The sequence below is a fragment of the Staurois parvus genome, unplaced genomic scaffold (genome assembly GCF_062004578.1).
Source record: "Staurois parvus isolate SC_StPar_1 unplaced genomic scaffold, SC_StPar_1.0 ptg003134l, whole genome shotgun sequence".
NCBI lineage: Eukaryota > Metazoa > Chordata > Amphibia > Anura > Ranidae > Staurois > Staurois parvus.
Window position 1 is genome coordinate 101,211 of NW_028320930.1, and position 15,539 is coordinate 116,749.

The window sequence follows — 15,539 nt, forward strand, 5'->3', positions numbered from 1 at the left end:
TTACACCTTTAGGGCCCGGTCACACATAAGAAGTGATCTGACTCATAACAGATGGATATGCTGTAGGAAGAGAACGCAGAGATAACGGTCCCACTAATGGTAATGGCACAGATCTCATCCCTGATACCATGTGAGTGGGGCCCCCAGACCTGTATGGAGTGTGGCCCCATATACAGGCTCCACCTCCTGGTCAGTGGCTGTTCACCATTCCTTAGCCAGTCTACTTTCACTGACAGGAAACTATAGACTCTCTAAGTCTCTGGCTGATTTGCTCTTAGTGGCTGTTCAGCCAGGGTGCTGAGTACACTATCTGCAGATGTGGAACCATTCATGAACATATGGAGGAAGGGAGAACTCACAGGCAGACGGGACGCCCTCGGAGGACAAAGGGGGGAAATAAAGGGACACGGAGAGCCGTCAGTCACAAAATTCCTGTTTAATCAGAGACATTTATGAAGAGTAAGGCATCAGACACGACACGAGGCCGAGTGACAACGCAGGACACCACACACATCAGGCGCTACAGGGGGGAGGGGCACTGTGTCCAACCACCCTTACCCTCGACAGGAGCAAAGTGCCAGTCACACTGGGGGCGGAGCTCACCAGGGGGAGGAGTCTAAGGTGGATTATCCCTGCTGACTCTCGGGGTAGACTCACACTGGTCTTATCTATTGGGGTACACGACCCCCCACCTGTGGGACAATGGCCGCCCTGTGAGGGGGGAGGGGTTAGGAGGATTTCACATTTTATTATGCCACAAATTGGGGACACCAGAGACCATTCCACCCAAAAACCACGAAGAGTGCGAGCGAAGACTGCCACTAGAGGCTGGAGGGGAGGAGTTCAGGGAGGAGGGACTGGAGGGGAGGAGTTTAGGTAATAGGGGCCGGAGGGGAGGAGTTTAGGTAATAGGGGCCGGAGGGGAGGAGTTTAGGGAGCAGGGGTAGGAGGGGCTGGAGGGGAAGAGTTTAGGTCGGAGGGGCAGGAGGGGAAGAGTTTAGGTCGGAGGGGCAGGAGGGGAAGAGTTTAGGTCGGAGGGGCAGGAGGGGAAGAGTTTAGGTCGGAGGGGCAGGAGGGGAAGAGTTTAGGTCGGAGGGGCAGGAGGGGAGGAGTTTAGGTCGGAGGGGCAGGAGGGGAGGAGTTTAGGTAGTAGGGGCAGGAGGGGAGGAGTATAGGTAGTAGGGGCAGGAGGGGAGGAGTATAGGTAGTAGGGGCAGGAGGGGAGGAGTATAGGTAGTAGGGGCAGGAGGGGAGGAGTATAGGTAGTAGGGGCAGGAGGGGAGGAGTATAGGTAGTAGGGGCAGGAGGGGAGGAGTATAGGTAGTAGGGGCAGGAGGGGAGGAGTATAGGTAGTAGGGGCAGGAGGGGAGGAGTATAGGTAGTAGGGGCAGGAGGGGAGGAGTATAGGTAGTAGGGGCTGGAGGGGAGGAGTATAGGTAGTAGGGGCTGGAGGGGAGGAGTATAGGTAGTAGGGGCAGGAGGGGAGGAGTATAGGTAGTAGGGGCTGGAGGGGAGGAGTTTAGGTTGGAGGGGAGGAGTATAGGTAGTAGGGGCAGGAGGGGAGGAGTTTAGGTCGGAGGGGCAGGAGGGGAGGAGTTTAGGTCGGAGGGGCAGGAGGGGAGGAGTTTAGGTCGGAGGGGCAGGAGGGGAGGAGTTTAGGTCGGAGGGGCAGGAGGGGAGGAGTTTAGGTCGGAGGGGCAGGAGGGGAAGAGTTTAGGTCGGAGGGGCAGGAGGGGAAGAGTTTAGGTCGGAGGGGCAGGAGGGGAGGAGTTTAGGTAGTAGGGGCAGGAGGGGAAGAGTTTAGGTAGTAGGGGCAGGAGGGGAGGAGTTTAGGTAGTAGGGGCAGGAGGGGAGGAGTTTAGGTAGTAGGGGCAGGAGGGGAGGAGTTTAGGTAGTAGGGGCAGGAGGGGAGGAGTTTAGGTAGTAGGGGCAGGAGGGGAGGAGTTTAGGTAGTAGGGGCAGGAGGGGAGGAGTTTAGGTAGTAGGGGCAGGAGGGGAGGAGTTTAGGTAGTAGAGGCAGGAGGGGAGGAGTTTAGGAAGTAGAGGCAGGAGGGGAGGAGTTTAGGTAGTAGAGGCAGGAGGGGAGGGGTTTAGGTAGTAGAGGCAGGAGGGGAGGAGTTTAGGTAGTAGAGGCAGGAGGGGAGGAGTTTAGGTAGTAGAGGCAGGAGGGGAGGAGTTTAGGTAGTAGAGGCAGGAGGGGAGGAGTTTAGGTAGTAGAGGCAGGAGGGGAGGAGTTTAGGTAGTAGGGGCAGGAGGGGAGGAGTTTAGGTAGTAGGGGCAGGAGGGGAGGAGTTTAGGTAGTAGGGGCAGGAGGGGAGGAGTTTAGGTAGTAGGGGCAGGAGGGGAGGAGTCACGGAGCTGCAGGCTGTGAATAGTGGTGCTGCCCCCTGGCTGTGCTGTGCAGTAGGGTGTGTGAATCGCAGGGTTGGCTGAACAGAGTCGGCACAGTGTGGTCACAGGCGCTGGCCGGGTGAAAGCCCCGCTGGCATCATTTGTATGTTTGGCACTTGACTCTCCCCCTCAGTAGCTCTCTGCAGTCTCACTCTTCCTGCTGCAATCATTTCTACAGTGGCAGTGAGACCTCCACGGCTGCAGACCCCCCCTCCCCCCCCGGGGTACAGAGGTGAAGACAACAACATTGGCAGTGAAATACCCCGGAACGCCCCGCCCCCCCCAAGCGAGTCCATGGTTCTTCTGTGCGGCGCCCCCTTCAGTCTGATGCCCCTTCCTGCAAGGCCATAGGGTGGGGGGCGCACCGTCCATCGACATCGTCCAATCGGTCTGCAGTCATGAGGGGGACTTGAGGCCACCCATGCGATATTGTGAACAGACACATTGTACTGGCTACAGGTATGCTGAACCTGAGGTTCTAGGGGCCCCTGGGCCGCAAAGGATTGTGGGTGCTTTTGGCTAATACTGCTGTGCTTGAGTGAGAAGGCGGGGGATGGGGTCCGGTCATCACCCCACTGGCAGTGATCTGGTTAATGGTGAAGGCGATCGTTGGGTTGGCAGCCAATCCTAATGCACTTAGAGGGGCTCCCGGCCACAGTGTATGAGAAGGGCCCCGTTCCTGGGCGTCCTTAGGCAGCGTGCTGCTAGCCAGCTTTACCTTCCTCTATGATGTGCTCCCAGGGGCAGATCACCTCCTGGACCGAGTCCTTACAGGTCAGCTGACTGTCCTCCTCCTCCGAGTCTATGGGGCAGATCCGACTCTCCGCCGGGATGTCCACCTTTATCTGGAAGAAGCTGCAACCCAGAAGAGTCCCGTTATTCCCAATCACCGAGCAAGCCAACCGCTCCATACACCTACCGGGCCTAGGGAGGGATGTCCATGTACGGACCGGGCCCGGGGAGGGATGTCCATGTACGGACCGGGCCCGGGGAGGGATGTCCATGTACGGACCGGGCCCGGGGAGGGATGTCCATGTACGGACCGGGCCCGGGGAGGGATGTCCATGTACGGACCGGGCCCGGGGAGGGATGTCCATGTACGGACCGGGCCCGGGGAGGGATGTCCATGTACGGACCGGGCCCGGGGAGGGATATCCATGTACGGACCGGGCCCGGGGAGGGATGTCCATGTACGGACCGGGCCCGGGGAGGGATGTCCATGTACGGACCGGGCCCGGGGAGGGATGTCCATGTACGGACCGGGCCCAGGGAGGGATGTACACGTCTATGGACCGGGCCCGGGGAGGGATGTACACGTCTATGGACCGGGACCAAGGAGGGATACACGTCTACAGACTGGGCCATAAAGACATGGAGGAGCCAGTTTGGGGTGGAGGAACTTGACTGTCCTGCACAGAGTCCTGACCTCAACCCCATAGAACACCTTTGTGATGAATTAGAGCGGAGACTGTGAGCCAGGCCTCCTCCCCCGACATCAGTGCCCCCTCCCCCGACATCAGTGCCTGACCTGACAAATGTGCTTCTGGAAGAATGGTCCAACCTTCCCATAGACACCCTCCTAAACCTTGTGGACGGCCTTCCCAGAAGAGTTGAAGCTGTTATAGCTGCAAAGGGCGGGGCCAACTCAATATTGAACCCTATGGACGAAGACTGGGGGGCCATTAAAGGTCATGTGTGTGGAAAGGGCAGGGCCAACTCAATAATGAACCCTACGGACTGAGACGGGGGGGCCATTAAAGGTCATGTGTGTGGAAAGGGCGGGGCCAACTCAATATTGAACCCTACGGACTAAGACTGGGGGGGCATTAAAGGTCATGTGTGTGGAAAGGGCGGGGCCAACTCAATATTGAACCCTACGGACTAAGACTGGGGGGGCATTAAAGGTCATGTGTGTGGAAAGGGCGGGGCCAACTCAAAATTGAACCCTACGGACTAAGACTGGGGGGGGCATTAAAGGTCATGTGTGTGGGAAGGCCGGGGCCAACTCAATATTGAACCCTACGGACTAAGACTGGGGGGCCATTAAAGGTCATGTGTGTGGGAAGGGCGGGGCCAACTCAATATTGATCCCTATGGACTAAGACTGGGGGGGGCATTAAAGGTCATGTGCGTGGAAAGGGCGGGGCCAACTCAATATTGAACCCTACAAACTAAGACTGGGGGGCCATTAAAGGTCATGTGTGTGGGAAGGCAGGAGACCAATACTTTGGGCAATATAGTATATAGACCGGGCCCAGGTTGGGTGAATGGAGGAATATATGTATATAGACCGGGCCCAGGTTGGGTATATAGACCAGGCCCAGAGGACTCATATTGTCTGATGCTGATTGGTTTCTGAAGGTCAGAAGCTTGTTCTATAGGAACAGGACAGCCAAGCAACGAATGGCCAAGCCTGGCTGGGGTCCTCCTCCCTCAGCTCTCATGGCCCCGCTATGGCTGTGGATGTGGCCGACCAATCATGTGAAGGGACAGGACACAAAGGATAGGATGAATGGCTGTCCTGTGGATCCTGCAGTTTCAGCAAGTGGAGTCATTGACAGGTCCCCCGAGGACGTCTTATCTCTGCTGTTCCTGATCTGCATGCCTGTCCCGGGTCGGTGACTCCAAGTACCAAGGCGAGGATAAGCATGGCAGCCAGGCAAGCAGCATTATTACCGGGTCTCTGGCGGTGATATAACAGGTCCACTTTAACCCTTGGTGAGCCACAGAGATGACGTCATACCGTCAGTGGCTGTGAGCGGATCATGCAGGGAGGATTAGCCGATGGCGGTTTAATATGCGGACACAAACTGGAAGCAGCGCAGGAAGGAGAAGGCCCGCCCACATGCATGGAGAAGACGACTACTTTCACAAGGACATGTGACAACCAGGCATGCTGGGAGGACAACGCCATGATGTGATCAGCCAATAGATGGGGAAATGCAGTTCACAAACTGGACACAAGGTGGCAATAGGAAGTGAAAATAGCTGAATTCCAACCAATGATACGGTGACACAACAAAGCCACACCCACCAGGCCAACTACATGCAACCTAATAGGTCCTTTTTATATACCCCACTTATAGTGATGGAGCTCTGCTGGAATTAGACGGAGCGCGCCCGGCAACCAACGCCGTGGGATAGTTCAGGTGATAAAGAATTCACAGGAAATAATCTGAGCCAATCAGAAATGACGGAAAATATATCCCATCATCATTACACCCAAGCTCCTCCTGGGCGGGGCCAATTCATTAAAAGTGGATCAAAGCCCGCCCTCGAATATTCTCCACCTGAACATGGGGCCCGTGGCAATGCCAACATTCATGATGACACCATGACAGGTCAAAAGCAGACATTCCAATTACTTCCTGCCCGGGTGACACCCTACAACACACCGACATACAAGGAGTCACCAGGATAGTAAGTGGATAGGAAGACAGATTTAGGTACTTCTGGTGGTTGTATATACATTCAATGATGAGATGGACTCAATGCTTCCTGATAGACCACACCCCTAACAAAGTATACTTCCCCACCCACCTCCTCCGATGGAACGGGGCACATGGCTATAGGAAGCATGGGACCTCCCCCAAGGAACAGTGTTTAGGCCTAAGCAGCCAATGACTGGGCCTCAACACTGTCACATGGGGGGCAGGGGGAGATCCGGGGTAAGGTCTGACACCGGGGGACGACTCCTGCAGTAAGGAGGGACTATGCATGACTGATCATGTCTGGGGGGGTGGAGTATCAGAAGACACGGCCTCTCCACCATGAATAGGTGACGGGGTCTCTCCAATATACACATTAGTGGGCTAAGTGGTGCCATTTGCCTATCTGGGCAGAGTTCACCTTCCCCGTGACGGCATGCACATCGATAAACTACAATACAGACCGACCCTGAGGAGTGGAGAACCGCTGAGGCTGCAGCCTAATGGGCGGGGGTGGGGCTGCCAGGTAATACATTGGGGTGAATTCATATACAAACACATAACTATTCCTCTAGAGACACTGCGAGGACATCTGTGCACATGAGGCCAAGTCGAATGTTTTCTGTTATCTGCAGGTCGAAGGTTATTCATGCATACAGAAAGGAAAGGGGAATTCTGCATTCTGGCCACTAGATGGAGCAGAGGATCCTAGGAAATCAATACTAAACTCCAGCTCCACCTAGTGGCCTGTGATATGTTCTGAATTGAGGAATGGCTGACATTCAACCTGGAAAGTAGAGCCTGCTAACGTTCGATCTCGCCCCCCTCTGCACAGAACAAGTGGAAGCTCAGCTTTCCGGGCTGAATATAAAACATTGTCCCTGCTGGACCCCCATGCACCCCCCCCCCCAATCTACTCACTTGGTCACCTTCCTGGACGTGTGCTGCAGCTGCTGTTCCAGTTCGTTGAGCGGCTGCACTTTGCCATGATTCACCGCCGGGCACTTGGGAGAAAGGGTGGCGAAGACGGGCGAGCTGGAGCACCCCCTTTTCAGGAGCTTGCTGAAGGACAGGGTGACTTTGGATTTGGGCGCGGCCCTGATGTCCAGCGGGACGGAGAGATGGTGGTGGTGAGCGCCTGGCCCAGACTCCGACCCGAAGGACGCCTCCGTGTTGTCAGTGGAAGACGGAAACTGGTAGTCCGAGTCGCCGGCCCCATTGGCCTCCCATCTCCTCTCCACGCCCGGCGTGCTCTCTATAGCTACGCTGATGGGGGAGGGGCAGACGGCGGAGTTGGGCAGGGCGATGTGCGCGGGGGAGGGGCTGGAGAGCTCCATCCTAGGGCGGCAGGACAAGAAGGGGCTGGTGGGGGATGGAGGAGCGCAGGTACCCGTGTAGACGGTCAGGTGAGGGATGGGAGCCGTGTAATGGCACAGCTGTAAGGAGAGAGCAGAGGAGATCACTGGAGCATTCACCCACACAGACAGTACACGTTGCAGCACGCCAGCAGAAATCATGGAGGACAAGAACGCAAAACCGAATGTGTTTATTGAACGGAAGGACAGTGATGTCAGAGAGGGCGGAGTCACCGCGAAGAAAAATACAGAAAATTAGAGAAATATAAATGTAACAGAAAATAAAGACAACAGTGATGTCATAGAGAGGGCGGAGTCACCAATAAAATACAGAAAATGGAAAAGTAAATGTAACAGAAAAAAAAGCAGACAGTGATGTCATAGAGAGGGCGGAGTCACCGCAAATAAAATACAGAAAATTAGAGAAATATAAATGTAACAGAAAATAAAGACAACAGTGATGTCATAGAGAGGGCGGAGTCACCGCAAATAAAATACAGAAAATTAGAGAAATATAAATGTAACAGAAAATAAAGACAACAGTGATGTCATAAAGAGGGCGGAGTCACCGCAAATAAAATACAGAAAATTAGAGAAATATAAATGTAACAGAAAATAAAGACAACAGTGATGTCATAGAGAGGGCGGAGTCACCGCAAATAAAATACAGAAAATTAGAGAAATATAAATGTAACAGAAAATAAAGACAACAGTGATGTCATAGAGAGGGCGGAGTCACCAATAAAATACAGAAAATGGAAAAGTAAATGTAACAGAAAATAAAGCAGACAGTGATGTCATGAGGAGGCGGAGTCACCAATAAAAGACAGAAAATGGAAAAGTAAATGTAACAGAAAATAAAGACAACAGTGATGTCATAGAGAGGGCGGAGTCACCAATACAGAAAATGGAGAATAAAAATGTAACATAAAAGACAGTGATGTCATGAGGAGGCGGAGTCACCAATAAAATACAGAAAATGGAGAATAAAAATGTAACATAAAAGACAGTGATGTCATGAGGAGGCGGAGTCACCAATAAAATACATACAATGGAGAAGAATATGAGTGCAACAGAAAATGATGACAGAAGAGACAATACACACCAGACAGAGCCGCCGACCTACCGCAACACATTACATCACAGACACTGCGCTGGGGGGCAGCAACACGCTAAAGGAGGACTCCTCTCCTTCCTCTATAACTCCTCTCCTTCCTCTATAACTCTCCTCTCCCGGAGGACTCCGCTCCTTCCTCTATAACTCTCCTCTCCTGAAATACTCTGCTCTGCTGGAGGACTCCTCTCCTTCCTCTATAACTCCTCTCCTGAAATACTCTGCGCTGCTGGAGGACTCCGCTCCTTCCTCTATAACTCTCCTCTCCTGAAATACTCTGCACTGCTGGAGGACTCCTCTCCTTCCTCTATAACTCCTCTCCTGAAATACTCTGCACTGCTGGGGGACTCCTGTCCTTCCTCTATAACTCTCCTCTCCTGAAATACTCTGCACTGCTGGAGGACTCCGCTCCTTCCTCTATAACTCCTCTCCTGAAATACTCTGCTCTGCTGGAGGACTCTGCTCCTTCCTCTATAACTCTCCTCTCCTGAAATACTCTGCTCTGCTGGAGGACTCCTCTCCTTCCTCTATAACTCTCCTCTCCTGAAATACTCTGCGCTGCCGGAGGACTCCTCTCCTTCCTCTATAACTCTCCTCTCCTGAAATACTCTGCTCTGCTGGAGGACTCCTCTCCTTCCTCTATAACTCTCCTCTCCTGAAATACTCTGCACTGCTGGAGGACTCCTCTCCTTCCTCTATAACTCTCCTCTCCTGGAGGACTCCGCTCCTTCCTCTATAACTCTCCTCTCCTGAAATACTCTGCACTGCCGGAGGACTCCGCTCCTTCCTCTATAACTCCTCTCCTGAAATACTCTGCACTGCTGGAGGACTCTGCTCCTTCCTCTATAACTCTCCTCTCCTGAAATACTCTGCACTGCCGGAGGACTCCGCTCCTTCCTCTATAACTCTCCTCTCCTGAAATACTCTGCGCTGCTGGAGGACTCCGCTCCGTCCTCTATAACTCCTCTCCTGAAATACTCTGCTCTGCTGGAGGACTCCTCTCCTTCCTCTATAATTCTCCTCTCCTGGAGGACTCTGCTCCTTCCTCTATAACTCTTCTCTCCTGAAATACTCTGCACTGCCGGAGGACTCCGCTCCTTCCTCTATAACTCCTCTCCTGAAATACTCTGCACTGCTGGAGGACTCCGCTCCTTCCTCTATAACTCCTCTCCTGAAAAACTCTGCACTGCTGGAGGACTCCGCTGCTTCCTCTATAACTCTCCTCTCCTGAAATACTCTGCACTGCTGGAGGACTCCGCTCCTTCCTCTATAACTCTCCTCTCCTGAAATACTCTGCACTGCTGGAGGACTCCGCTCCTTCCTCTATAACTCTCCTCTCCTGAAATACTCTGCTCTGCTGGAGGACTCCGCTCCTTCCTCTATAATTCTCCTCTCCTGGAGGACTCCGCTCCTTCCTCTATAACTCTCCTCTCCTGAAATACTCTGCACTGCTGGAGGACTCCTCTCCTTCCTCTATAACTCCTCTCCTGAAATACTCTGCACTGCTGGAAGACTCCTCTCCTTCCTCTATAACTCTCCTCTCCTGGAGGACTCCGCTCCTTCCTCTATAACTCTCCTCTCCTGGAGGACTCCGCTCCTTCCTCTATAACTCTCCTCTCCTGGAGGACTCCGCTCCTTCCTCTATAACTCCTCTCCTGGAGGACTCCGCTCCTTCCTCTATAACTCTCCTCTCCTGAAATACTCTGCACTGCTGGAGGACTCCGCTCCTTCCTCTATAACTCCTCTCCTGAAATACTCTGCTCTGCTGGAGGACTCCGCTCCTTCCTCTATAACTCTCATCTCCTGAAATACTCTGCACTGCTGGAGGACTCCGCTCCTTCCTCTATAACTCTCATCTCCTGAAATACTCTGCACTGCTGGAGGACTCCTCTCCTTCCTCTATAACTCCTCTCCTGAAATACTCTGCGCTGCCGGAGGACTCCGCTCCTTCCTCTATAACTCTCCTCTGCTGGAGGACTCCGCTCCTTCCTCTATAACTCTCCTCTCCTGAAATACTCTGCGCTGCCGGAGGACTCCGCTCCTTCCTCTATAACTCCTCTCCTGAAATACTCTGCTCTGCTGGAGGACTCCGCTCCTTCCTCTATAACTCTCCTCTCCTGAAATACTCTGCGCTGCTGGAGGACTCTGATGTGACAACCAGTGAGACATGACAGGGATTTGGCGCTGTGATGAGCAGAGTTGTGGGCGGAGTTTTGTGTACTTACAATGTGATTGGTTGGAAGTTTCCTCTACTCTCTCTATACTCTAACAGCCTGCTCTAGAATTATGACGCAATGGCGCCCTCTAGCGGTGAGTTCAGGAAGTGCGGGGTCTTTGGTTTTCTACAGGCTGTGCTTGTTCTTGGTTTTCTCTCTACGTTTCTCACTCTACATGGGATTTCATGGTGACATTTGTGGGGCCCCATCCCAGCAGGGCCCCAGTTTAGGTGGCCTTTGGAGCGTCTGGCTTTGGTTGGTTCCTGCGGTCTAGTTTGCTCATGACCTGTGTGATGTCCACTGTATTGGCGGCCTCTTTGGCTTTGGCCTCCTCCTCCAGCTGCCGCAGGATCACCGGGCTGGGGCTGGACCGCCGATGTCTCCGCATGAACGGGAAATTACTGCTGGAAACAAAATGTCACCATTACAGAGCGTCCCAACCAATCACAGGACAGGAAACATGCGTCACAAGAACACCCCGACCAATCACAGGAAACATGCGTCACAAGAACATCCCAACCAATCACAAGACAGGAAACATGCGTCACAAGAACACCCCGACCAATCACAGAACAGGAAGCATGCATCACAAGAACATCCCAACTAATCACAGGACAGGAAACATGCGCCACAAGAACATCCCAACCAATCACAAGACAAGAAGCATGCACCACAAGAACGTACCAACCAATCACAGGAAACATGCGTCACAAGAACATCCCAACCAATCACAAGACAGGAAACATGCATCACAAGAACATCCCAACTAATCACAGGACAGGAAACATGCGTCACAAGAACGTACCAACTAATCACAGGACAGGAAACATGCGTCACAAGAACATCCCAACTAATCACAGGACAGGAAACATGCGTCACAAGAACGTACCAACTAATCACAGGACAGGAAACATGCGTCACAAGAACGTACCAACCAATCACAGGACAGGAAGCATGCGTCACAAGAACGTACCAACCAATCACAAGACAAGAAGCATGCGTCACAAGAACGTCCCGACCAATCACAAGACAAGAAGCATGCGTCACAAGAACGTACCAACCAATCACAGGACAGGAAGCATGCGTCACAAGAACGTACCAACCAATCACAAGACAAGAAGCATGCGTCACAAGATTGTCCCGACCAATCACAGGAAACATGCGTCACAAGAACGTACCAACCAATCACAAGACAAGAAGCATGCGTCACAAGAACATCCCAACCAATCACAAGACAAGAAGCATGCGCCACAAGAACATCCCAACCAATCACAAGACAAGAAGCATGCGTCAGGAAAACAAGTCTTTGGTCTCCATTTAGCGACTTTGCCTGGGCCCAGATGATGTCACAAATCTGCTGCACGCAGGAGGAAGCATTTCCTCAGTCTCCCCTCTCCCAGTGATCAGACTGTACATTGTAACTTTGTAGAAGGAGGAGGAGGCATTCCCTCAGTCCCCTCCCCCAGTGATCAGACTGTACATTGTAACTTTGTAGAAGGAGGAGTCATTTCCTCAGTCCCCACTCCCCCAGTGATCAGACTGTACATTGTAACTTTGTAGAAGGAGGAGGAGGCATTTCCTCAGTCCCCCCTCCCCCAGTGATCAGACTGTACATTGTAACTCTGTAGAAGGATGGTCAGGGATGGTGGGAACCTCGTGCAGAGAAATGCAGAGCTCTCAGATTGTCGGTGGAGTTATAGTCCTGGGAGTCCCTACACCTTTTAGATCAGCATCTCCACCAGGGATTCATGGAGACCTCGAGTTCCTCCGGAGGTTGTTAGGGGTTCCATGGAGACCTCGAGTTCCTCCGGAGGTTGTTAGGGGTTCCATGGAGACCTCGAGTTCCTCCGGAGGTTGTTAGGGGTTCCATGGAGACCTCGAGTTCCTCCTGAAGTTAAGGGTTCCATGGAGACCTCGAGTTCCTCTGGAAGTTAAGGGTTCCATGGAGACCTCGAGTTCCTCCGGAAGTTGTTAAGGGTTCCATGGAGACCTCGAGTTCCTCCGGAGGTTGTTAGGGGTTCCATGGAGACCTCAAGTTCCCCTGGAAGTTAAGGGTTCCATGGAGACCTCGAGTTCCTCTGGAGGTTGTTAGAGGTTCCATGGAGACCTCGAGTTCCTCCGGGGGTTGTTAGGGGTTCCATGGAGACCTCGAGTTTCTCCGGAGGTTGTTAGGGGTTCCATGGAGACCTCGAGTTCCTCCGGAGGTTGTTAGGGGTTCCATGGAGACCTCGAGTTCCTCCGGAGGTTGTTAGGGGTTCCATCTATACCTCGAGTTCCTCCGGAGGTTGTTAGGGGTTCCATCTATACCTCGAGTTCCTCCGGAGGTTGTTAGGGGTTCCATCTATACCTCGAGTTCCTCCGGAGGTTGTTCGGGGTTCCATGGAGACCTCGAGTTCCTCCGGAGGTTGTTCGGGGTTCCATAGAGACCTCGAGTTCCTCCGGAGGTTGTTAGGGGTTCCATGGAGACCTCGAGTTCCCCTGAAAGTTAAGGGTTCCATGGAGACCTCGAGTTCCTCCGGAGGTTGTTAGAGGTTCCATGGAGACCTCGAGTTCCTCCGGAGGTTGTTAGGGGTTCCATGGAGACCTCGAGTTCCTCCGGAGGTTGTTAGGGGTTCCATGGAGACCTCGAGTTCCTCCGGAGGTTGTTAGGGGTTCCATGGAGACCTCGAGTTCCTCCGGAGGTTGTTAGGGGTTCCATGGAGACCTCGAGTTCCTCCGGAGGTTGTTAGGGGTTCCATGGAGACCTCGAGTTCCTCCGGAGGTTGTTAGGGGTTCCATGGAGACCTCGAGTTCCTCCGGAGGTTGTTAGGGGTTCCATCTATACCTCGAGTTCCTCCGGAGGTTGTTCGGGGTTCCATGGAGACCTCGAGTTCCTCCGGAGGTTGTTCGGGGTTCCATGGAGACCTCGAGTTCCTCCGGAGGTTGTTCGGGGTTCCATGGAGACCTCGAGTTCCTCCGGAGGTTGTTCGGGGTTCCATGGAGACCTCGAGTTCCTCCGGAGGTTGTTAGGGGTTCCATGGAGACCTCGAGTTCCTCCGGAGGTTGTTAGGGGTTCCATGGAGACCTCGAGTTCCTCCGGAGGTTGTTAGGGGTTCCATGGAGACCTCGAGTTCCTCCGGAGGTTGTTAGGGGTTCCATGGAGACCTCGAGTTCCTCCGGAGGTTGTTAGGGGTTCCATGGAGACCTCGAGTTCCTCCGGAAGTTGTTAGGGGTTTCATTGAGACCTCGAGTTCCTCCGGAGGTTGTTAGGGGTTCCATGGAGACCTCGAGTTCCTCCGGAAGTTGTTAGGGGTTTCATTGAGACCTCGAGTTCCTCCGGAGGTTGTTAGGGATTCCATGGAGACCTCGAGTTCCTCCGGAAGTTGTTAGGGGTTTCATTGAGACCTCGAGTTCCTCCGGAGGTTGTTAGGGGTTCCATGGAAACCTCGAGTTCCTCCGGAGGTTGTTAGGGGTTCCATGGAAACCTCGAGTTCCTCCGGAAGTTGTTAGGGGTTCCATGAAGACCTCGAGTTCCTCCGGAGGTTGTTAGGGGTTCCATGGAGACCTCGAGTTCCTCCGGAAGTTGTTAGGGGTTCCATGGAGACCTCGAGTTCCTCCGGAGGTTGTTAGGGGTTCCATGGAGACCTCGAGTTCCTCCGGAGGTTGTTAGGGGTTCCATGGAGACCTCGAGTTCCTCTGGAAGTTGTTAGGGGTTCCATGGAGACCTCGAGTTCCTCCGGAGGTTGTTAGGGGTTCCATGGAGACCTCGAGTTCCTCCGGAGGTTGTTAGGGGTTCCATCTATACCTCGAGTTCCTCCGGAGGTTGTTAGGGGTTCCATCTATACCTCGAGTTCCTCCGGAGGTTGTTCGGGGTTCCATGGAGACCTCGAGTTCCTCCGGAAGTTGTTAAGGGTTCCATGGAGACCTCGAGTTCCTCCGGAGGTTGTTAGGGGTTCCATGGAGACCTCGAGTTCCCCTGAAAGTTAAGGGTTCCATGGAGACCTCGAGTTCCTCCGGAGGTTGTTAGAGGTTCCATGGAGACCTCGAGTTCCTCCGGGGGTTGTTAGGGGTTCCATGGAGACCTCGAGTTCCTCCGGAGGTTGTTAGGGGTTCCATGGAGACCTCGAGTTTCTCCGGAGGTTGTTAGGGGTTCCATGGAGACCTCGAGTTTCTCCGGAGGTTGTTAGGGGTTCCATGGAGACCTCGAGTTTCTCCGGAGGTTGTTAGGGGTTCCATGGAGACCTCGAGTTCCTCCGGAGGTTGTTAGGGGTTCCATCTATACCTCGAGTTCCTCCGGAGGTTGTTAGGGGTTCCATCTATACCTCGAGTTCCTCCGGAGGTTGTTAGGGGTTCCATCTATACCTCGAGTTCCTCCGGAAGTTGTTAGGGGTTTCATTGAGACCTCGAGTTCCTCCGGAGGTTGTTAGGGGTTCCATGGAAACCTCGAGTTCCTCCGGAGGTTGTTAGGGGTTCCATGGAAACCTCGAGTTCCTCCGGAAGTTGTTAGGGGTTCCATGAAGACCTCGAGTTCCTCCGGAGGTTGTTAGGGGTTCCATGGAGACCTTGAGTTCCTCCGGAGGTTGTTAGGGGTTCCATGGAGACCTCGAGTTCCTCCGGAGGTTGTTAGGGGTTCCATGGAGACCTCGAGTTCCTCTGGAAGTTGTTAGGGGTTCCATGGAGACCTCGAGTTCCTCCGGAGGTTGTTAGGGGTTCCATGGAGACCTCGAGTTCCTCCGGAGGTTGTTAGGGGTTCCATGGAGACCTCGAGTTCCTCCGGAGGTTGTTAGGGGATCCATGGAGACCTCGAGTTCCTCCGGAGGTTGTTATGGGTTTCATTGAGACCTCGAGTTCCTCCGGAGGTTGTTAGGGGTTCCATGGAGACCTCGAGTTCCTCTGGAAGTTGTTAGGGGTTCCATGGAGACCTCGAGTTCCTCCGGAGGTTGTTAGGGGTTCCATGGAGACCTCGAGTTCCTCTGGAGGTTGTTATGGGTTCCATGGAGACCTCGAGTTCCTCCAGAGGTTGTTAGGGGTTCCATGGAGACCTCGAGTTCCTCCG

The 15,539-nt window shown here is 53.5% G+C and overlaps 1 protein-coding gene across 2 annotated transcripts in view; it reads right to left on the minus strand.

The window, feature by feature from the left end:
• Positions 1-417: 417 nt before the first annotated feature.
• RGS9 (regulator of G protein signaling 9) overlaps positions 418-15,539 on the minus strand; it is a 74,319-nt gene continuing 59,197 nt past the window's right edge. The window contains exons 17-19 of one of the 2 annotated variants that reach the window (XM_089667260.1): positions 10,791-10,905; positions 6,741-7,255; positions 418-3,246 (exon numbers count right to left, since the gene is read on the minus strand). In XM_089667260.1, the coding sequence (XP_089523386.1) occupies positions 3,096-3,246; positions 6,741-7,255; positions 10,791-10,905 (781 nt within the window). In that variant the 3' untranslated portion in view covers positions 418-3,095. Of the gene's footprint in view, positions 3,247-6,740; positions 7,256-10,790; positions 10,909-15,539 lie in introns of both variants that reach the window. The other variant, XM_089667259.1, reaches the window with a different exon arrangement.